At 42.8% G+C, this 22,723-nt stretch overlaps 2 protein-coding genes across 4 annotated transcripts; both read right to left on the reverse strand.

Moving 5' to 3' along the window:
- Window positions 1-12,720: 12,720 nt before the first annotated feature.
- sult2st3 (sulfotransferase family 2, cytosolic sulfotransferase 3) lies at window positions 12,721-16,926 on the reverse strand. Of its 3 annotated transcripts, none has more exons than XM_029130023.3 (6): window positions 16,733-16,926; window positions 13,998-14,206; window positions 13,785-13,911; window positions 13,569-13,663; window positions 13,300-13,480; window positions 12,721-13,201 (listed from the first exon to the last, which is right to left on the reverse strand). In XM_029130023.3, the coding sequence occupies exons 1-6, from the start codon at window positions 16,866-16,868 to the stop codon at window positions 13,086-13,088; spliced, it is 864 nt and encodes a 287-aa protein (XP_028985856.1). In that variant the 5' UTR covers window positions 16,869-16,926; the 3' UTR covers window positions 12,721-13,085. The 3 variants fall into 3 exon arrangements, with proteins under 3 accessions (XP_028985856.1, XP_028985855.1, XP_055359293.1); XM_029130022.3 differs by lacking the exon at window positions 16,733-16,926 and adding an exon at window positions 14,694-16,693; XM_055503318.1 differs by lacking the exon at window positions 16,733-16,926 and adding an exon at window positions 14,816-14,915.
- Window positions 16,927-17,719: 793 nt separating this feature from the next.
- On the reverse strand, window positions 17,720-21,408 carry tmem147 (transmembrane protein 147). The gene is made up of 8 exons (XM_029130453.3): window positions 21,273-21,408; window positions 20,699-20,799; window positions 20,287-20,356; window positions 19,881-19,946; window positions 19,664-19,800; window positions 19,477-19,561; window positions 19,227-19,348; window positions 17,720-18,463 (listed from the first exon to the last, which is right to left on the reverse strand). The coding sequence occupies exons 2-8, from the start codon at window positions 20,773-20,775 to the stop codon at window positions 18,343-18,345; spliced, it is 678 nt and encodes a 225-aa protein (XP_028986286.1). The 5' UTR covers window positions 20,776-20,799; window positions 21,273-21,408; the 3' UTR covers window positions 17,720-18,342.
- Window positions 21,409-22,723: the final 1,315 nt, after the last annotated feature.

The raw sequence follows: 22,723 nt of genomic DNA on the forward strand, positions 1-22,723 counted from the left end.
ACACACTGTTTACATTGCTGCCCTTTCATCTCGTCGGTGCTTTTACTGGATGTCGGTCAGGTTCGGTTCCTCTGGGTCCAATCAGTTCTATTGGCCAACAGCCAGCTAGCCCCGCCCACCTCCTCTTTAGCCAAACGGTGCCCGCACTACGGCGTCCAGCCGGCCGGAGTCCGAAGGGGCCACCTATCGAGTGGGTGATCAAGAGGCGCTATTATGGCTCATTAGAGGAGTGTGCTCATAACTAGGGCTCTTAACAAGGACTAGCGTGGCACACAGTGACAGCTGCACCTCATTTAAACATTTATGAAACTCTACTAATAAATAAAATGATTACGCTTGTTGCTGCGTGCATCACACTACACCTTTTCTCTCGGTTTTGTCCTTGTGTTTGGCTAAATTTTATATTCAGTTGTTTTAATTATTTTTTAACTGTCTGTTTATAAAAACATATTCCATATTTTAACACTGCGAAGGGCTTTGAGATGTTCTTTAGCACTAAACAAATGAACTGAATTGAAATTAAAATATTAGAAAACTTAACAATATGATATTGGTATTAGACAATTAAAAGTGTTAAGGGACATAGAAACGCAGCACACGCATCATTCAGTACCAAAGACACAACAACACCTGACCTAAACCGAAACCTAAAATTAGCAAGAAAGCGCAGTTATAATAGACTTTCATTGTTTTTGTATCCAATAAATAAACAAAACAGTTTAAAACCCTTGGTGAACCCACGCTCCCTCACATTGGGTTTGAGGTAGTAAACAAAACCTCCCTTTTTTTGTTTCAACTAAACAAAGACTTTGTACCAATTTTTTGTTTCTAATATGATTTAACAAAACACAACATATTTAAGTAGAAGAAATATTAGACCTTCGTATGTTTTTTTCTCATTATTAACTACTGACACAAAAACATTGTATCTGCAAGCAGCCTTGTGTGACAGACAGAACAGCTGAAGACATGAACAACACACAAGCAGAGACTGCACAACTCAGCACACATGAAGCCGATGTGGCCTTGTCCTCATGTCTTTACCATGCAGATCAGCTGGGTTAGGATTTTTCTCATGTAGGTGGTAACTGTGATGTCTAAAGTTGTCTAAAACTGAAGATGGCCGCAGTCCGAGGAGACAAAACATCAAAGTTTAAACAATACTCTTTTCCTGTTTTATTGTCAGCACCAGAGAGACAATTGTGTGAGATGCAGGACAAGATCTATTTTACACAATGACCTGAAACAATATTAAAAAACATCAGCCTCCATCATCAACAACATGCTACAGTAGGATGTGAATACATAAAGAGATCACGGCTAACATACATATGAACAGTGGATTGGCCACTGTGGTGCTGGACCCACGCACACATTCCTAAAGTCTCCTAAACTTTGATCAGTGATGTAATGTTTACACAGACAGATTGGAGCAAAAGAGGAATTAAAGTTTAGGTGTAACAGGAACAGCAGAAGTGCAGTTCCTGCCTTCAGAGAAGAAGTTAAAATTAGGTGGAATCATGTCATTGTTCTGGATGCAGTCCTTAAATGTCCTCACTCTATACCATTACTGTACCACCAAGACGCAGGAAGTCATTAGTGTCCATACACAAAGATTAGATCAAGCTTAGACTGCAGACGCTCCACACAAATGGTTTGCGTGCATGTAGTGTATGTGTCCCGCTTTTAGACACGTCCTCCATCCAGCTGAAAACTATTCTTGACCCAAACTAAAGCGGCTGCACATTCAGCTGCACAGTGTTCGTGTGTACTTTAATATCATCATGTTTAGCACATGGCACATTTGTATGTGGGTTTAACTTGTTTTATTACAGTTTTTGCCTATTGCTTACACACTTTTTACAGAATTTGGCCCATTACGTCAAAACTCTACACACAAGCCAGTCAGACATCAGCACTGAGATGAACAACTCATATCTCTACCAAAATGAAACACTCCATTTGAATCACCCTTTGATATCACCAGAAACACAGCTTTATATAAAACACTCAATTCTTTGATTCCATTTTTGCAGTTTTTATCGGTCGCTTTGCCCCGTTTTGCATAACTAGATCCGACTTATTTTCATCATCACTATTCCAGCAGTGCATCAGACACATGAAGTAAATGTGTAAACCCGTTCTCATTGGACTGACCTCCCTTTTGCAAAATGGTTAAGAGTGATGTCATTCAAACAGTCCAAACTCCATTATTTTAGCTTTGTGATCAAAGGAAAACCCTCTGTTCCTAACTATTAGAAACCAGTAAGACCAGTATGAACTCACCATAGCACCTGTTCGACACTCCTCCACAAAAATCTTTGCTATCAGTCTTTAGCCCTTAAAATGGAACCAGGTCTGTGTGGTTCTTTACCAGCATGGATGGAGGAGGTCTAAAGCAGACACTGAGTATCAACAGTGGCTGTGTCTCATCCTCCAATATATTTGACTGTATTTCAGTTTACATTTTTTATAATGTATATATATATATATATATATATATATATATATATATATATATATATATATATATATATATATATATATATATATATATATATATATATATATATATAGAGAGAGAGAGAGAATTACTAAATTTCAGTTTTCTGCCACAGTTTGTCATGGATTCAATAAATCAAAGCATTCCTTCATCTGGATCCAATGCTTTGCTTAAAAAATATGCAAATTGTAAATTTGACATAAACTACAGACAACAAATAGCAACAGGCTCCAATAATGATCAATGAAGCATCAGTGGTTTGTATTCTGCTGTCCACCGTGTTATGACTGATTGTATGTGTTTAGTACAGTACTTGGATGCAAGTTGTATTGAAGGAGTTGTACTAAGGCAAAATGAGTTTTTGCTGCATATTTCTAGTGTTTTGACAAAGAGCCTTTTGCATACAAAGCGTGTCATTACGACATTGGAGCAGCTGTTTATACCTGTGTGTGAACTGTTAAGAAAATAGTTGTTTCACTGGACGGCTGCGTCAAGGCAACCGATAAAAACTGTAACATGATGCAACAAAGCACATGATTAGTAGCATGAAATACTTTTTAACAAGTAATTGTAATAATGTCTGTGTGAGGGTTTTAGCTTTGAGGTGGTCACTGAGTCCTGCTTCTTCCTCGCACGCAGAGCTCGCTTGCGCATTGTAACTGCTACAAGAATAGCAACGAAGTGGACTCCAAACAAAAGGAAGACTTCCTTTCTCCTCTTGTGTGAAAGTGACAGTAGCACAGCTGCTGACTATATTTATCCAGCCTGTATTTATAGACATAAAGGACAGTAAGCGAGGCGCCCTGGTCATCCAGTCATGTGTACGCCAACCATTGTTGTCACATAAACAAGTCATAAACAAACAATGCGCTGTGTTTTACTACTGTGTACACTATATTGTTAGTGCGTTCACCCACGCATTTCCTCAGCTAATAATAAGAGGGTCCTGGACTCCTAGCTGTGCTAAACTTCTCTTTGTCTTCTGTGCCATCAAGAATTAAAAGTCTTCAAAGTGTCCATAGGTCCGATCAGCGAGTCCAGAAACCTTCCTGGCAGAGGAGACGTTATAGGAGTCAGAGCGGCTCCACATCATTACTCTTGATGACAGGTTCAGAGGCAGGGCTGCTATAAAGCGTGGTGCTACTTGAAAAGATGATGTCGCTCATCAAACAGCTGGCCAGTCTAAACAGTCCTGATTGTCGCCATTAAGTCCCTGGTCAGATCTGTCATCGGAACATCTGAGGCCTCTGCAGATCCAGCTGCAGATGTGCTGTTGACGTTCAATTGTTTTGATTAAAATATAGCCTGCAACGGCCGCATCAGAGCTTCGCCAAATGTCTTACTGTAAATGGAGAAACTTTGTCTCCAGAGAAAAAATTAATATGAACTCAATGCAGGTCACGAGGTAAAGATGTAAAATAGGACAGTTTGTTAAAATGTCCGATCTATAAACTGTTTTTTTTACGTGTCACTGATTCAGATAAGATCAGATAAGGAGAAGAGTCTCCCACTGTAGATGAAATTCACTCTATCCTCATCTATCCTGAATCTGACGCCACTGTTGACTCTGTGAATTTAAAACTTTAGTTTATTTTTTCTGGCAATAAGAGACACAATACAGGGTGGAATTAGTCCAAGGTCCAAACCTTGTAATAAATCTAACATATTAACAATAATAATAATAATAATCGCTCCACAACACATTTGATTCGAACTCACAGAATACATCACATGAACCACTGCTCTGGTTGCTTCTGGAGCTGAAGGGAAGTCTGTTGACTTCATGCCAGGCTAAAGGGCCAAACACCATTTTAGCCCACTGGACCCGTGTTTATTTGACTTCTGGTTTATTTTGGTTGCCGTCACATGAGTGAATGAATTCATGTCCAAACACTGCAGAGCTGTGAGCTCTTTAGCAGCAGTTGACATTTTACTACTGTTTCCGTTAAGAATGCTTTGTTCCACACATGAACCATGTCATTTAGCAGATCATTAGACAGAACGGCTTCACTCGCTCCTTAGTGAAAAGAAAGGAGTCTATTTTACGAATTAAGGTTTGTTCAAGTGAATAAAGTTTGTGGTTGGAGTTAAACATTTATGTTGGTGCAGCATAAAAAGCAGCTTCGGACAGAATTCACACACTCGAGAAGAACATGGCGAGAGTCTACCTCTGCAGTCAGTGATGACATCATCACCACCCAATTAAAGGGACTTGAATGTTGCTTTGGCTACAGCTACAGTATCTTACCTGAGCTTGGGTTTTTTTTTTATTATTATTAGTTGCTAAATACTATTTTTCTGCTAAAATGACAGGGTGGAAACCAGCACGTAAGTCATGTGTCTTATCTGAGCTCGTAGCGTTGGCTGAGGCCTTTTCTTTTGTTGAACTCCTGCCTTGGGGAGTTGATGAGGGGAAGGGCAGTATTTCACACATAAAGATATACGATTGCCCTTCTGTTTTCACTCCCTCTCTCTCTCTCTCTCATACACGGACTGCACACACCCACGCATGTACACAGAAAATTGCTGCAAATTGTGGCTCTATAAGCAAAATCTGTCTCCGCACAGGAAAACGCGATTGTGTCTCGGCCTGTGGCGACTCGTCAGGGAAACAAACGCTGCTGAATTGAAGCGTAAGAAAACAAAAGATCAATAATAATGCAATGTGGCTCATATAATCCCATTCACTCCCATCTCACTCTCATATTTCATATGCATATTAAGGTCATGACACAGTATATTAAATGGACAGGCTGCACAATGAGCTTTGTTGAAAAGAAAAGCACAGAATTTATTCACGCAAACATAAACTATCAGTCAACATTGCAGAAATTTTAAAAGAAAACTTATATAATATAGGCAGAAACACAATTTTCATTCACAAATTATTGATGATATAATATTCCAGATTACAGTCATTTATGTGGAGCACTACTTCAATTCAGTAAAGGGCATATGAGTATATTATTATTCTAACACATTCTGAAGTCCAGCCACACAATGTTGCTGTTTTTTATCAGTCCGTCTCTAAAGATTGAAGACAACAGTGCTGTTGGACCCTGATAGAAATATTGCGTACTTTTACAGTGGCCCATGAACGCCACCATGGTGTTGCGCTGCCAGTCTGACTGTGTGACCTGCAGCTGGTCGATCCACTCTACGTGACTGCTGTTGTGTCTGACGCCGCATTCAGGGACTTGTGCTGTTTGTTTTGTTTGGGCTTTTTTGGGCCCTACGGCCACATCCTCTTACGCTCTCCAGTGCCTCTCATAGCGTCATTGCCGTCTCTCCCAGAACACACACCCCCTCCCCACACGCTCCCTCGAATGGATGTGGTGTCATGCACACAGGAAAAGAGACGTGCTGCAGAAACAATGGAGAGAAATCTCAAGTGCAGCCAGGAACAGTAATGCAGACGAAGCATTGATAGGATGTCGGCTCATCGCTGTTACCCAAAATACATGAAAAGACCACCTTTAATCTGACCAGTAAATAGTCCCTGTTTACAATTTCAAAGTAGCAGTTAATATTTTTAATCAATAAAAACGGAAACAAACAAATAAACTAAAAGAAAAAAAATCAAAGCCTAAAGAAGGAGAGCTGTTTTTAGTTCAACAGAAACACTGCGCCTGAACTCGGCATTTCCTGGTTCTCATGTCTGAACCAAGATGCTGAGCAGGTGGATCATAAGGATCCTCTCAGGCCGTTTGCCGGGGGCCGTCTCCTCCTCCTCCTCCTCCTCCTCCTCTCTGTCAGACTGTCTGTCTGTACGTGACCGGCCCAGTGTCTGTCAGTGCCAGCGGAGGCCGCCGTGGCAGCAGATAACACTAACTAGCTTCCTGCCATTATTGCTAATTGCACCGCAGAGCGGAACCGCGCCGACACCCTGGGTGGGGCGTGACGGAAGAGAAGACGTCTGTGTGGCTTTGGAAATGCAAGGTATTCAGACGTCAACAGGCGCAGCCCACCTGCTCAGCGCCTGCTCCACACCGTCCACCCCGCGCTCCGGACAGACAGGGTTGAGTTGACTGGATACTGACGGCGCACGCAGAGGAAGACATTAGTGTAATGAGCAGGAGCCAGACAGAATGTATACATGGATTTAAGAAAAGTATGTAATGTAAACAGATCTGAACTGGTGACATGAGATAAAATATGGAAAGTCTCCTGCATCATCTTAAGGATGCTGTGTTTGAACCAACCACATGGACGTCACTGTAAACTGTGGGCTCATAATAACGTTCACACGCATGGAGCCATGGAGCCTCTGCTGTAGAAATTAGAAGCAGAGAATAGCATTAATTAGTAATGCTATAATAATAAGAGTTTCCAGTGGTGATGGTTGAGTACATGATGTGTAGCTGCTACTATGTGTGTACAGGTGGGGATGTCTGGCACTGACTGACAGTATCAACTGAGTGATTCATGCAAATGACAGAAACAGAACAGATACTATGATTTTTGCACTGTGCAGTGATGCTCTTGTCTTACAATCCGTGAGAGCTTGAACAAACCCCATGTTGTGATTATTATGTATTTGGCCTTCTAACAACAATGTGTCTATAACTATATAGCTATATATATATATATATATATATATATATATATATATATATATATATATATATATACACACTCTATTCTCACCCTCCGCGGGTGGTCTCATCCACTTTCCAAGCTCGGGTCCTCTACCAGAGGCCAGGGAGCTTGAGGGTTCTGCGCAGTATCCTTGCTGTTCCTAGGACTGCACTTTTCTGGACTGAGATTTTGGATGTTTTTCCAGGGATCTGTCGTAGCCACTCCTCCAGTTTGGGGGTCACAGCCCCTAGTGCTCCGATCACCACAGGCACCACTGTGGCCTTCACCTTCCAAGCCTTCTCCAGTTCTTCTCTGAGCCCTTGGTATTTCTCTAGTTTCTCATGTTCCTTTTTCCTGATGTTGCCATCGCTTGGTATTGCCACATCCACCACTACGGCTTTCCTCTGCTCTTTATCCACCACCACAATGTCTGGTTGGTTCGCCATTACCATTCTGTCAGTCTGGATCTGGAAGTCCCACAGGATCTTGGCTCGCTCGTTCTCTACCACCTTGGGAGGTGTTTCCCACTTTGACCTTGGGGTTTCCAGTCCATACTCCGCGCAGATGTTCCTGTATACTATGCCAGCCACTTGGTTATGGCGTTCCATGTATGCTTTGCCTGCCAGCATCTTACACCCTGCAGTTATGTGCTGGACCGTCTCTGGGGCCTCTTTGCACAGTCTACACCTTGGGTCTTGTCTGGTGTGGTAGATCTGGGCCTCTATGGCTCTGGTGCTCAGGGCCTGCTCCTGTGCAGCCAGGATGAGTGCCTCTGTGCTGTCCTTCAGCCCAGCCCTTTCAAGCCATTGGTAGGATTTGTTGAGATCAGCCTCTTCAGTTATGTTCCGGTGGTACATCCCGTGCAAGGGCTTGTCCTCCCATGATGGTCCCTCTTCCTGCATCTCATCCTCTGTTCTCCACTGCCTGAGACATTCACTAAGCACGTCATCTGTTGGGGCCTTATTCTTGATGTACTTATGGATCTTGGATGTTTCATCCTGGATAGTGGCTCTCACGCTCACTAGTCCTCGGCCTCCTTCCTTGCGGCTAGCGTACAGTCTCAGGGTGCTGGATTTGGGGTGGAACCCTCCGTGCATGGTGAGGAGCTTTCGTGTCTTAACATCTGTGGTCTGTATCTCTTCCTTTGGCCACCTTATTATTCCTGCAGGGTATCTGATCACTGGCAGAGCGTAGCTGTTTATTGCCCGGGATTTGTTCTTGCCATTGAGCTGGCTTCTTAGGACTTGCCTTACTCGTTGGAGGTATTTGGCTGTTGCCGCATTCCTTGTTGCCTGTTCAAGGTTGCCGTTTGCCTGTGGTATTCCAAGGTACTTGTAATTGTCCTCAATGTCTGCTATTGTTCCTTCTGGGAGTGAGACCCCTTCTGTGTGGATTACCTTGCCTCTCTTTGTCACCATCCTCCCACATTTCTCGAGTCCGAATGACATCCCGATGTCCGAGCTGTAGATCCTGGTGGTGTGGATCAGCGAGTCGATGTCTCGCTCACTCTTGGCGTACAGCTTGATGTCATCCATGTAGAGGAGGTGACTTATGGTGGCCCCGTTCCGGAGTCGGTATCCATAGCCAGTCTTGTTTATTATTTGGCTGAGGGGGTTCAGACCTATGCAGAACAGCAGTGGGGACAGTGCATCTCCTTGGTATATGCCACGTTTGATGGATACTTGGGCAAGTGGCTTCCCATTGGCTTCAAGGGTGGTTCTCCACAACCTCATCGAGTTTGCAATGAAGGCCCTTAGAGTTCTGTTGATGTTGTACAGCTCCAAGCATTCAGTGATCCATGTGTGTGGCATTGAGTCATAGGCTTTCTTGTAGTCGATCCAGGCTGTGCCCAGGTTGGTGTGTCGCATTCTGCAGTCTTGGGCGACTGTTCTGTCAACCAGGAGTTGGTGTTTGGCTCCTCTGGTATCCTTACCAATGCCCTTCTGTGCTTCGCTGATGTATTGACTCATGTGCCCACTTATCTTAGCTGCGATGATGCCTGACATGAGCTTCCATGTTGTGGAGAGACAGGTTATTGGCCGGTAGTTGGATGGGACTGTACCCTTTGAGGGATCCTTCATTATCAGGATCGTTCGCCCTTCGGTTAGCCATTCAGGGTGAGTCCCATCCCTTAGCAGCTGGTTCATTTGTGCTGCCAGGCGCTCATGGATTGCAGTGAGCTTCTTTAGCCAGTAGGCGTGGATCATGTCAGGGCCAGGTGCTGTCCAGTTTTTCATACCTGAGACTCTATGTTGGATGTCTGCCACTGTGATAGTCACTGGATTCTGTTCAGGGAGGTTGCTGTGGTCTTCCCTCAGATCCACCAGCCACTGTGCATCACTGTTGTGTGATGCCTCCCTTTCCCATATACCCTTCCAGTACTGTTCAGTTTCCAGCCTTGGTGGGTCTGCTCTGTTGTTATTACCCTGCCATTGAGAGTACACTTTCGCAGGTTGTGTTGCGAACAGCCGGTTTATTCGTCTGGCTTCGTTATCTCTGGTGTATCTCTTTAGGCGGCTGGCCAAGGCTTGTAGCCTTTGCCTGGCAGTTTCGAGTGCTTCAGGTATGGGCATCTGGCTGTACCTCTTGGGCATCGGTCTTTTCATTGCACCTCTCTGGGCCTCTGTCATTTGGCTCACTTCCCTCCGAGCTGCCTTGATTTTTGCCTCCAACCTTCGTTTCCATGGTGGGTATTGTTTCTCATGGCTCCCATGGTTGCTCTTATAGCCAAGCACCTCTAGGATCACTGATGCTGAAGCGTATATCAGCTCATTGGTTTCTGTGATTGTTGTGGTAGGGATCGCTCTCAATGCTGCATTCACATCTTCCATGAGACTTTCTGATGGTACTTCACTTAGCCGTTGTAGTGGGGTTCGGGGTTGCCTGTTCAGTCTCGCCATGATCTTATCTTTCAGGTCAGTCGCTGCCTCGCTCAGCGTATCTGTGCTTACTGGGGCTTCGTACCCAATTTCCGGTTGGGGAGATGGTTCTCAGGTCTCCCCTCTGACCTGGCGTCCTGGCTCCCCCTTGCCGTAGCATTTGTGTTGTATCTCGTCAATCTCAAGTTGTGATAGCAGTTGCCGTTTGTGGATGTTGGAACACTGAGCTACTAGTTGCTTCGCCGTCAGCCTTGAATGTGGGTTTCTCCGTTCTCATTCACCGCACATTCTTTGCATATAGCCCCTCTGCCTTGTTCTCGCATTGTTCTTTGTTCTTGTTCTTTCTTGTTCCAGTAGCCCACTTCTCGCCAAGGTGCTCTGGTTCCCCAACACCTGACGCAGACCTTGTTAGACCGGGCGACGTCTGAGCCGGTATCTCATGTGGTTCATTGTCTCTCATGATATGAGGTAGGCGGTAGCTTGAAGGGTCTTGCCCAAGGACCCACACTGGATGCCTATTTGCCACAACGGGGGATTCGAATGTCAGCAATAGCTATATATATATATATATATATTATATATTATATTATATATATATAGACAGTTATTGTATATTATATATATATATAATATATATATATATATATATATATATATATATAATCTATATATATATATATATATATATATATATTATATATATATATATCTATATATATATATATATATATATATATATCTATATATATATATACTATATATATATATTATACTTATATATACTATAAAAGCAACTAGGCTACTGTACGACACACACAGACACACACAGAGCATCCTGGGTGAAGGGCAAGTGAGGATGTTGGACAGACTGAGAGACGTCGCATCCAAGCAGACTATTCCAAACACTGGTGTGGATCAAACACGTGGCTGCTCTTGACTCCAGCTTTATCGGCTAATAACGAGCCTCGCTCGGGGCAGAGGAAGTCCACGCTCCTAAGATGACTCGGCTGACTGACTGCTTCAAACCTCTGAGGAGTTATTGGCTGTGTGTGTGTGTGTGTGTGTGTGTGTGTGTGTGTGTGTGTGTGTGTGTGTGTGTGTGTGTGTGTGTGTGTGATGAGAAGTGGGCATCAAAGCAGCATCCTGTGGGCAGCGCAGGGCAGGACCGACGGGCACGAGGGGGCGACGAGGTGGGTGTCCTGGAGCAGGCACCGCGTCGTCTGCCCACACACACACACACACACACACACACACACACACACACATACACACACACACACACACACACACACACACACACACACACACACACACACACACAAAAGCCCTCGTGGGGACAAAAGGCCACCGAGTAATTGCAGCAGTGTCAGAACCCAGGGGATGGAGCTGGGAGGGACAGACCCAGGAGCACAGGGCCAATTCTGTGGAATCGGCCAAATGATCTCCAACTGATGTTTTTTGCTATAGATTTTTCATATGACTTATGATTTAAATATACAATTTAAAACGAAAATTAAGGTGATGTTTTAGATCTGTTCAATGTGTTAGTGCAAAGACAGTTTAAAAACAGAACAAGCTCAAATATCAGGGGATTTATTGACTCTACATTATGTCACTGCAAAAGGTTTTTTTTTGTTTTCATCTAGTTTCTACTAAATCTTTCTCTTTTGAGTCTGTAGAAGTTGTGATGTTGATTCGCTGCCATCTACTGGCTGAATGGGTGAACTTTGAGTAGGGAACTGCTTCTACTACAAGTAATTTGATACTTTGGGCAACTTTTTAGATCACTACTACAGAAGTGACTTACTGTAAGAAAACTGTTGCAGCAGGTCTTTCAGGTTCTTCCGGCCTCTGTTGATGTTTGGGCACATTTCCCCTCAGTCTCCATGGACGTGTTTTACACCGAGGCAAGGCAGCTTTATTTGAACACTGGCACATCTCATGCAGCACACAAAAGATATATGAGGTGATTTACAAAGAAAGACAAGAAACGTTTAAAGCAGAAGAAAAAAAAACAGGCATTTAAACTGAAGAGGAGTAAATTGAACGGATTCATTAAAATGAGTAAAAATGAGTTAACAAATAAATGAACACACAGCGTGGTGTCCAGTGTGTGTGTGTGTGTGTGTGTGTGTGTGTGCCCTGATAAACCTGTGCTACTCTACATGCAGTATCATTGAGCAGTGGCTGTGTACGGCCACGTCTTCTGTATTTGGCCTGTGTTCAACACCAGAGAATAGAACTCTGTAAACTTTGGACTTCATACTCTTGGATAAGTTCCTTAAAAACTTATGTTCACACCAGTCTCATGTAGGAACTGTGTTGGGTTGTCAGGACCAACGATGATAAAGAGATGTGGGTGTTTTGCTCTCTCTTACTTTTTTCTGTCAGCAGACAGTAACAAATCACTCCACGAACCCAACACAGTTCATTTTACTACTTGGTACTGCTGTCTTACTAAAATCCACAGTAGGTTTGCCAATACATTATTATTTAATGGCTTTTGCATTTGCCTGCCTCAGCAAAACCCATTTTACTCCACAGTGATCTCTGCTCATTTTTCCCCCGTTTGCCCCAACCAGTCAGGCCAGATGCCCGAACCCTCTTCCCGTGGTTCCACTCATTCAGTTTTCTCTCGTCACTCACCTACTCCTGGTTTCAGAGGCATTTGCTGCCGTTGGGTGGGTCCTGGCCTGTCTCAGCTTGTCCTCTGGAAACACGTCTTTGCTTCTATATGAAAAACTCAAACATGACATCTGCTGCTAGCACCTAATACAAAATTGTATTTTATTTATTGTTTTTATATTAAATTGCACAGGGACTCATAACTTTGGGTTGATTGGGTCGTTTTGTAGTTAATTAGATCTTCTGAAGCAAACACTCATGTTGACATGAACCTCTTCACCTCTGGGTTGTCAGGATGGAAAAAACAGCTGCTGGAAACAATGCATCTGTTGCTTTGTCTGAATACATACTAAACGTACACGAGTATAGATCTGTTACTGAGTAATTAGTACAAGGAAGTATGAGGTTGATAACATAACTAATTAGCCTGGTAGCTTTAAGGTGCAATAAGATCATTGAAGGGTTCAAACAGTCATTTGTTGGTGTGATCCAGATGTTCGTTACTCCAGGCTCCACGGCAAAGAGAAGCTCGCACCCTCCAGCTCTTTGCGAATGACTGCTGCGAATCGAGACACCTGCTCCGAGCTGAAATGGTTTTTCCAGTCTCCAACAACTCCTGCCACAAAAACACACGACAATGACACAATAAAACACACGATAAATTGCTGCTGGGGCGCCGTCTGTGAGACGCACGGTGGGTCCACTGAGGCTCACCTTTCCTGAAGAACGGGGATTTGTCGTGGTCCATGTACGTCTTCGGCACCAGGCTGAAGTTGGACATTTGGTTGGACTTCATGCTACTGAAGGTGCAGTTCTTCGCTATCGTCTGAACCGTGTCCTCATCCAGGTTCTTGCCCGTGAAAGCTGAAATGCGCCGGACAGATGCGGGCAGGTCCTACAGGCAGAGGACACACACACACACACACATGCTCTGTGACGGACCGCTGGCTTCATGCAGCGTATTCTGCTGAAGCTGGTTTTACCTCAACTAGTTCTTCATAAGTGATGAACATTATTCTGTCGCCCAGGTCTGAACCTCTCCAGCTTTTCACATGGTCCGTCCATTTTCCAAACATCACTGCACACAGGAAGCAGAGACACCTAATAAACACTAGTTATTTCCTCATCCGTTGCTTAACATTGGAACTGATGCTGATCGGATATAAGGCACTCCTCTGTCTAATGACGTAATGGCTGACCTCTGCCCTCCAGGAATTTGTCCATGAACTCATCGAACGTTCCCGGATCCTCCAAAAATGCCGCCATCTGGTGGAAGTAGTAAGAAGACACCAGGATGTCCATGGGGTTCCTCATGACGTAGATCGCCTACGGCGGGGACAGGACGTGTGATGGACGTTGTTACATGTGAGATGGAGTCACTAAACGTGATCGCGGGGCTCCCGCGCGTGTACCTTGGCTTTGGAGGTGTGAAAGGACGGGGGCATGAGGCCGTAGGGAAGATGCGTGACCAGCGCGCGAGGAGATTTGAGCTGGTCCACGACCACGGCCAGCCTCGTCTCCTCCAGCCAGGGCGCCCGGTCCCAGTTAGGAATGGTTCGGATGGGCGTCAAGTCCCCCTCGTTCAGCACCAGCGGCAGGATTTCCTGCATCCAGATTGTGCCTGGAATTTGCAGCACATTTTTAAAAAGGTTTAGCTTCAATCCGCCGACGCACCCACGTGTCACTTTGCGCTTCATCAGTGGACACGCAGAACGTTGTGCGCGCGTGAAGTCGCCAACACGCTCCGTGCTTTTATTGTGTGGAGCCCGCACACACCTGGGCTCCTTAGTCATTTGATTGGCGCGTCGCGGTCACGGGGGAATGTGGATTATGCGCTGCTGCTGCAGCAGAACTCATGCTGTGATACAGTAGTTTTAAACAGCCTCCATTAGAGCCGCCTTGATGCTGTTATTCATAACTTTTACTTCATATAGAGGCGAGAGAATATTGCTCTTGCGGATTTAACTCACAGGTATTACACCTGACGGAACAGAAATATACCTGTCGAGCAGTCAAACTCTGGTAGACGCGTTATGAGGACTCAGCTCGTCTAAACGGATCAGCACTTGTGTTCCGAGGCTTAACTTCATCTTAACCTCAGCGCTCACCTGACTTCGGGTACGTTACGGCGAAGACGTCATCGTCTCGAAAGGTGAAATCCTGCGCGAACTTCAAACTCGCAAGCGTGTGAGTCAGCGTGGGAACAAGAATTCCACGGTAAAGGACGTACATCTGGTCGGACATGGTGCAGATCCTCAGACGGTTCCCTCCACGCAGCGTCGCGGCGCTCGTCCACGTACAGTAGGAGGCGCGTTGTCAGGATTACTCAACAAGCAAATTCCTCAACAATCAAATTGCGGAAAACCTTCGGTAAAAGCCTGAATGAATGTTATGATGTAGAAGTTATTATTACCTACATATCTGTGCATCAAGAAAATCAGTTGAGTCCATCACTGCAAAGCACCCCGGAGCTTAACATTATTGAAGAACTAAAATATCCCAACATTGAAAGTGTAATTGCAGCTTAAAACACTTTTCGTAAGTAATCAATAGAACATGTGTTTTACCTTGTGTGTGTGGCTTTAGGGTATTTTTTTAATGTATATACCTGTGTTTTTCAATAAAACTTCAAGGAATGTTTATAGAGTGGTTGCCTCTTGGGACTATTTGAATGTGTTGTTGCTGTTTGACACACGCCCACATGTTTTGTGGCCTGCACTTTTGGACAAGAGAATGATGAAGAGAATGGTGCAGGCAGAATTGCGGCATCAGCAGCTGGTTAGAGTTAGAGGAAGTCAGCAGAAGAATGGAGAACAGCCAGTTTTTACCTTCGACTAACAGATGATCAGAAGCAAAGGGGGTGGAAAGAAATGATCAAGCAAGCAGAATTTCCTGTTGTGTGTAATCTTAAATTGCAATTGCCAGTTGTGTTGATTCTTATATTGATGATTCTAATGATGTTGATTTATTTACTATGGTGTTGATTCTTATATTGATGATTCTAATGATGTTGATTTATTTACTATGGTGTTGATTCTTATATTCAATCGATTGCTAATGATATGACATTATTTTAAGAATGATTTTCAGGGGGTCAATCAGTGATAAGTTATTGAAACAATAGATGGTAAACTGCCTGATGATTTTGTATGGGACTAATGCATATGAGGAATTGTTGACTAAAGGTAAGGTTGACTAGAATAAAGTAAGGTTCGAAGCAGGGCTACAGTAGGTGCCTGTTTTGAGAAAACTGATGTGTAAACTGAATTCTTGCAATCCCGCTCGATCTAAGTTTTTGCAGAACAACAGGGTCTGGTGGAATGTTCAGAGGAAGTCAAAATGAGAAGTTCAGGTCAAGACTGTTCACGTGTACTTGGTATGTGTGATGGAAGATGTTGATTACACAGTAAAGTGACCAATGAGCGTATAGGCACAAAATGTGTTTAAAAACCCCAGGTTGGGCAGAAGACATGGCTGACACTCAGTCAGTCTGGACAAAACTGAGGAACAGCGCGAAGGAGGAAACCTTGGAGGACGACTGCCTCAGGGCAGCCGAGCTTCTTAAGTCTGGACGGGATGAAGCATCGGGAGAATCAAGTTCAAAACCAGAGTGGATGAGACGGAGACAATTATCCACAACATCTCCAACTCAACGGCTTTCAAGCCCACACACAAACATCCAGCAATAAATCAACGAGTAAACCAGTAAAACTAGTTTGAACATGTGTGGAACTTGCTGTTAGCTTTTGCTGTTTGCTGAAAAAAGTACCAACTTTGGAGTTGAAGTGACAGCATCCTCTCATTAATTATATTGGGAAAAGGGTTTCTTTGAATAAACTCGTAGCCTCCACTCGCTGGTGTAAAAAGCATTAGATTGTGTGTGACTAAGCCAGGTTCACAGGATAAAGGCTCTTGTCTGCTCAGTCCAGACCCACAAATGAACACTTCCTGTGTGGTAAAAGTATACCTTCCACAGAACAAACCAGTTCCAGCACCTATAACAAGAGTTACATATAAGAAGGAAGCTGCTATAACTCTTGGTATCTGTAATCATCTGGTCTGGACAGGTGCTATTAAGTGAGGATTTAAAGCAGTGAACCTGTATTACATAACTGTGGCAAATAAGACACATGAACAGAAACTGTACCTGATTTGGGGTAAGTCACCGCCAACACGTCCGTGTCTTCTACAGAGAAGTTCTGGGCGTACTCCAAGCTCTCCCTGCTGTGAGCCTGAGAAGGAACCAGTATGTCGTGGAACTGAATGTACTGAGGGGAGGACATGGTGCCCAGATCAGGACCAGTGGTCTGTGAGCCTGCTCATGTGGCAGCCTGCCTCTTTCCCCTCTCTTTAAGTACAGGCATTCATCCGGGCCACACGCTCTGTGAATGAACGGTATCACATGATCCTACCTCACACCTCTCATTTTCACTGGAATCCACAGGGTCATGTTAAACCCAATTTATTACTAAATGTTCCACACACAAGCAACAATAGTGCACAAGCAGACAATGTAGTGTCTATGCATGCTAGATAACAGCACAGACCAGTGTTGCATTTCAACAACAAGAGCTTTGTTGGATCCCAGATGCTCCAGCTGAGACAGGGAGAACGAGGGATGCAGAGTGAGCCACCGCATCGTAAAGGGGGTAAACGAGGGGCAACGTGAGGTCTAATAACAGGAAAGTGCAGACAATGGAGAATGCTCCATCATCGCTCCGCCCTTTCATGGGTCTCCTATTTATGCAAACCATGTGATGAGAGAGCCAATGTATGGTTTTAACAGTGACTTGGACTAGGTAGGTATTCAGGATATTATCAGTCCTCCTCAAAGGACAATCCTTTATGGGTCTGTGTGAAACTGTAGAAGTGTGGGAACAGATCAGCATGGTGCTGCTGAACCTTGCTGGATACTCTGCAGGCTGCAGGGTGGATTTCAGCGGTCACTGGGCGAGAGGCAGTCAACACTTGTGATGGACAAGTCTCTCATCACAGGGACTTCTGTACTGTGTATAGACAGACAATTGTTCACATGTACGGGTACCTGAAAATGTGTTTGAGTTAAAAAAGACAGGAACACGTTTTTTGTAATGCATAAATGGTTACACCTCTCACAGAAATGAAGACATTGAGGTAAGACCATAAGAAATTTATTTCTTCAAAATCACAAATGCTTACAATTCAGAAGTGTGGTCACAATACAAAGTGAACTTCGGTTTCATTAGACAGTGGGCCTCATTCATTGTTTAGTTACTTATTTAGTTAGAAAAAAACCTTATGGCAGTAATGCTGCAACTATAACATTTTGATGTAAATAAATACATAGATCAGTTTGGGGTCACACAAGCTATCGCTATCATCCATTTGTTAGAAATACATTAAAGTTTATTGGACAAGTAAAAGTAAAAAAATCATGTTTTTTTTTATAAAGTCTCAAATCGTTTGTGGTTGTTTTGATACTAAAGTTTCCTTTTCACAAAGCCAACGTAGGTAAGCCAATCGCATTAGAGAACCCTGCTGATATCAACACTTCCAATGCAGGATTAATGATCAGACATATCAGCCAACCTTAACTGGAGTTAGTTGTTGTAGATATTTTATACAGCCCGAGCGCAACAAAGCTGAAAAACTGGCTAGAGTGTTGGTTGGCGGCTTGAATGTCAGCCTCATTTTTCTTATACTTGGGACTGTTATAAAGATTGATTTTTAACTTGTGACAACCCAGGTGATGGCTTACTCCAGTGTGCTGAGGTAGACTCAGCTGCTGTGGACCAGAGTGACAAAGAGAAACAATGAACAGAGAGATATGGCCCCAGTCAGGACAGCTTTGACCAGCAACACTGTCCAACTGCCCATGAGGAAGATATGGACAAACAACCTGAAGATGCAAACAGAAACATAATACACATTAGAATTGTAAAAAAACAAAAACAGAGCTTTTCTAAAATAAAACATTTTGATTTGATCAGTTTAAAAACTGATCAAAGCAAAATGTAAAACACACACACAATCAACAGTTAATTAACCTATGAAACAGTAGAAACAGTACAGTAAAATGATCTGCCAGCCTTGCCTCTTATTTAGGCATGATAAGTGCTCAGTCTGCAAATGTGCAATAGAACACATCAATCAACTGCATTTGGGGTAATTACAGGAAGTACAGTTTTAATTTGTAGTATTGAAAGTTAGGCAAGTTTATATGAAACAATGCTTTAATGTATTTGACTTATTTGCACTCTTTATTTATTGCTAAATTGCCATGGGAATCCATTCTCCTCATTGGACATAAACCAGCATTTATGACACTAGATTGTGGTAATGCAGTACACTTGTGCCATCAAGTGGTTAAGCACAGATATGAAATGTTAGCAAACTTTGAAAAAAAAACTGAATGTCACTGTATATGACAAGGTTAATTAGAAAATCATTGCCACTTTCTAGTCAATCTGTTACATAGATAGAAGACAGCTAGCCTAGTCTAGAATAAAGCCTGGACGACAGAGAAACAGCTCTAGAATTATTTTACATTGTGGTATCATGTGATACAAATAAATCCCATTCCTCAAGATATGTTACAGCCCTGACAATAAGATAACTCTGTCACTATGCTACGTGTTACCATACTGGGGTGTTGGACTTACTCTATTAGGAAGGACTTGTAGACACAGAGAGCGAGCAGAACAGTAACAGGCAGCCGGAAGCTCTTAGGAAGGTCATACCGAGTAAACATCCACACCACTGCTGCCATAGCAATATAATGCACCTATACAAAAAAAAAAGATTACTGGTTGTAAGTGAAATTAAGACAACAGAAAGTTTGATGGTTGAGGACGATGATGGATGAGGATGAGACAGAATGGACAAAGAGAGAAGATGAAAACAGATACTCACCAAACTGATGTTAGAGTCAAAGCTCATCTGGATGTATTTCCAGTCGAACTCAATCCCTCTGGCTCCCACCCATAAAGGAAGACACCTTAACCACAATGGAACACAAACACAACCAATGTTGTGTTTAGATATCATTTGACAAAGATTTGACAAAGGCTGAGGCTTTTTTTCCCTATGTATTACTTACCTGGACATGATAAGCTCTGCTGTTGCCCAGCCCATGGCAGCAACCATGATCTTGTATTCTCCTTTCCCAGCATTACGCGACATCACAAGATGGAGACCCAACAGGTCAGCCAAGTCCACTGTTGACTTCATAAATTCCTGAAACATGCACACACACTTCAGCCTTGTCAGCAAGCTTGCTTTTGACTAAAATACATGTAAAGAAAATAAACACTTACCCCAATAAAGTCATAAGCACCTGCTCCTCCTTCCCATGTAGGGAAAAATGTAGCTAAAAATAGCATCTGCAAAAAAGAATAAAAATCATACTTACATACCACTAACTACAACAAAACTAACAAAGATGTAGTTTGTTTTATCTGCTGTTCATCTAGCAATGAGATATTTAAAATGCCAGAGACCAAATATATTCCTAAAAGTTTGTTTCTGACTACATCATACCTATCAGCTCCCTATAAGCGGAGTATGGAAATCAGCCTAATGTGCTGTCTAAAGCATTAAAGTATAAATTGAAGTAGGTCTCTGTCATCTGAAATAAATTGGGAAAATTAGCAAGTAAGAGAATTGTAATCACTTATGAATTGTAGAACCCTAAAAGGTTAATCACACCCAAGTTTGTCTCACCTTACAGAGCTGGACAAACAAATAGGTGGCTCCAGCCTGGACACACCTCCAGAATGCATTATACTCGGATCTAGGAACACATACACCAGTTCAAATATATGGACAAAACATACAGCATGTTGCACTTTAATATGTTTTAATATGAGGGGCTACAGGAAAAAGCACAGATTTTGTACAGGCACATTCAAAAGCACCCAACACAGTGGTAAGAGGATTGAATGAAGCCCCCACTAGACAATACTAAGCAGATTATTGAGAGGCTTTATTGTCCGAGGATGATTTGATATTGAGGTAAAGTTGTAGTGCTCCTAAACCTATGCTGTGCTGAAGTAATGGAGATCATACACTACAGTATTTATTCCGACCATGTATTCACCTTAGTTTTACACCCCTGAATTAAACAGATACTTACAGGCCGCTGCATTTGTAGGTTATGAAATAAGGAAAATACGCCAGAGCAAAGCAATTTCCAAAGTGAAACAGTGTCATGATGCTGGTACAAAATTCAGCTCCCTAGAAAGAGAAATACAGAAGATTTACGGCTGGCTGATACAACAGAATACACACATTCTGAAATGCTGCGCGTCTAACAGAAATGTAAACATCACAAACGCTATTTCCTGGTGAGTGAAAAACAGCCCAGAACGCTAACGTTTAGTATTTGTATTAGGATAAAAGTTAGTCTAATTTAGGCAAACACGCAGAATTAAAACACGCAAATACTGTGTTTTCTATATAAACTGCATTTACTAAGAAGCCCTTAACACTTCAAGGTGATGTCTGACGCCTCTACGTTAACCAACATTAAGCCCCCATCCTGTCACCGTAGTACACGCCGCTCCTAGCGTTAGCCAGCAGCTAATTCTCAAGGATAGTGGTCTGAATGGAAGCTCAAAGCAAACCAATATTTAATTTCAGTTCATATCTAATTGAAATGTGGCAGCACATGTGACATTACATCACAGCCTTTCAGTGTGAACACTTACTATAAGAAGAGCTGAGCAGTCTTCTGACAGTCCTGCTAAACGGAACGGAAGTGAGCTCGGTTCTACCTCGAAATGTCTCCGGAATGCCACTAATAGAAAATTTGTGTTCCTCTATATTTGAAGAATGTAAAATAAGATAAGTATGTACAGGCTGACTTGCTATGTTTTAACATTTGCAGTAAAAATAATAAAACCAATGAATGCGAAGAGCTGTTTAAATATCTAAGAAATCATATATAAGAGCAAGTATGAACAACACCTGAGGACCTGGTTACCAATAAATGCATGACCAAAGGGGGGTCAACACATGGCGTTGATCATCGTTCTACTGCAGGGTCTCTTACCACATCTTGTTTTCCTTCACCACCACCAGGTTGTCTTCATAGCAGGCAAATCACAACTTGTCAGAGCATCCTCTGCTGTACCACTTCCCATACTGAAAAATAAAACAGCCACAGTCTGTTGTGTATGGCTGTCCTGGTGCCAAGTTAGGACATGTGTGTGTCTGATATCCAGTTCATTTCCACTCCCGACCAGTCAGTACAATCCAATCCAGCAATTACCTAGAAAATAATCTGTTTGTAGTGACGATGACCAAATTCATGTTATTCATCCTTCTGGTCAGAAAGAGCTGGTCCACAGTGTTCTATGTAACCAGTTCAATGTGGTTCTGGTGGCAGAGCCTTCTAGCGTGTGCCCTGTTCATTCTCACAGATGAAATGGTAAGGTTCTTTTCTAGGACAGCTGCCTATCGAGAAAAAAAAGACCACAAAGAGGATCGTGAACATGACTCATATGGAGGTAAAGAAGTGGCCGTAGGTACAACCTGTGTTAGTGGTGCAGTAAGTAGCTCTTTTGGTGCTGCCAATTTTTATCAGCTCAGTCCCACCTGCCACAGTCACACCTCTCTCCATCCAGGTGACCTGACCAGCTTCATGCTGATCATGTCCGCAATCTTTGATTATGTTATTATCTCTTGTGAGACATGGCTAGTACTGCTGGCTGAGAAACATAATAAATATCTTATTTTATTATTATTATATCTTATAAAACCTTATTTAATGTATAATTAGTCTTTATGGATGTAAATTAGCATTTGTTGCTATAATCTGTCATATTTACATCTATTGTTGAATCAGTACACATGTTCATTAATGCACTGTTAAAATAAATTTAAAAAATGGAATGAGTCTAAACCTCTAATCCAATCTACCTGGTGTTGTATATTAAAATTTAATGTGAGTGAGTGCACAACAAATCACAGCCTTCAGTTTGCTTTACAGTAGTTTGTACCTAAAACAAATGAGGAACAACGTGGTCCAGGTGTACTTAAAAACAAAGTGGACCCGAACTATGATATGTGCTGTGGAAGTCTGTTTTCCTTACAGTATGTAGTACAGTATGACATGCCAGTTTGTTTTCAATTCAGCATTTTTCTCAATCAGTGCGAT

This window comes from Betta splendens, chromosome 16 (genome assembly GCF_900634795.4).
Source record: "Betta splendens chromosome 16, fBetSpl5.4, whole genome shotgun sequence".
In the NCBI taxonomy this organism is placed as follows: Eukaryota; Metazoa; Chordata; class Actinopteri; order Anabantiformes; family Osphronemidae; genus Betta; species Betta splendens.

What these genes read in the sequence shown, in the direction of transcription:
- sult2st3 (XM_029130023.3), bottom strand. Translation starts at nt 16,868, where the DNA reads ATGTCCTCCCCTCAGTACATTCAGTTCCACGACATACTGGTTCCTTCT. An exon ending in CTTATGAAGAACTAGTTGAG is followed by an intron (nt 13,481 to 13,568) that starts GTAAAACCAGCT and finishes CTCTGCCTGTAG; the next exon opens with GACCTGCCCGCATCTGTCCG. An exon ending in ATCCCCGTTCTTCAGGAAAG is followed by an intron (nt 13,202 to 13,299) that starts GTGAGCCTCAGT and finishes TTTTTGTGGCAG; the next exon opens with GAGTTGTTGGAGACTGGAAA.
- tmem147 (XM_029130453.3), bottom strand. Translation starts at nt 20,775, where the DNA reads ATGACACTGTTTCACTTTGGAAATTGCTTTGCTCTGGCGTATTTTCCT. An exon ending in GTGCTTATGACTTTATTGGG is followed by an intron (nt 19,801 to 19,880) that starts GTAAGTGTTTAT and finishes TGCATGTTTCAG; the next exon opens with GAATTTATGAAGTCAACAGT. An exon ending in TTGACTCTAACATCAGTTTG is followed by an intron (nt 19,349 to 19,476) that starts GTGAGTATCTGT and finishes TTTTTTGTATAG; the next exon opens with GTGCATTATATTGCTATGGC.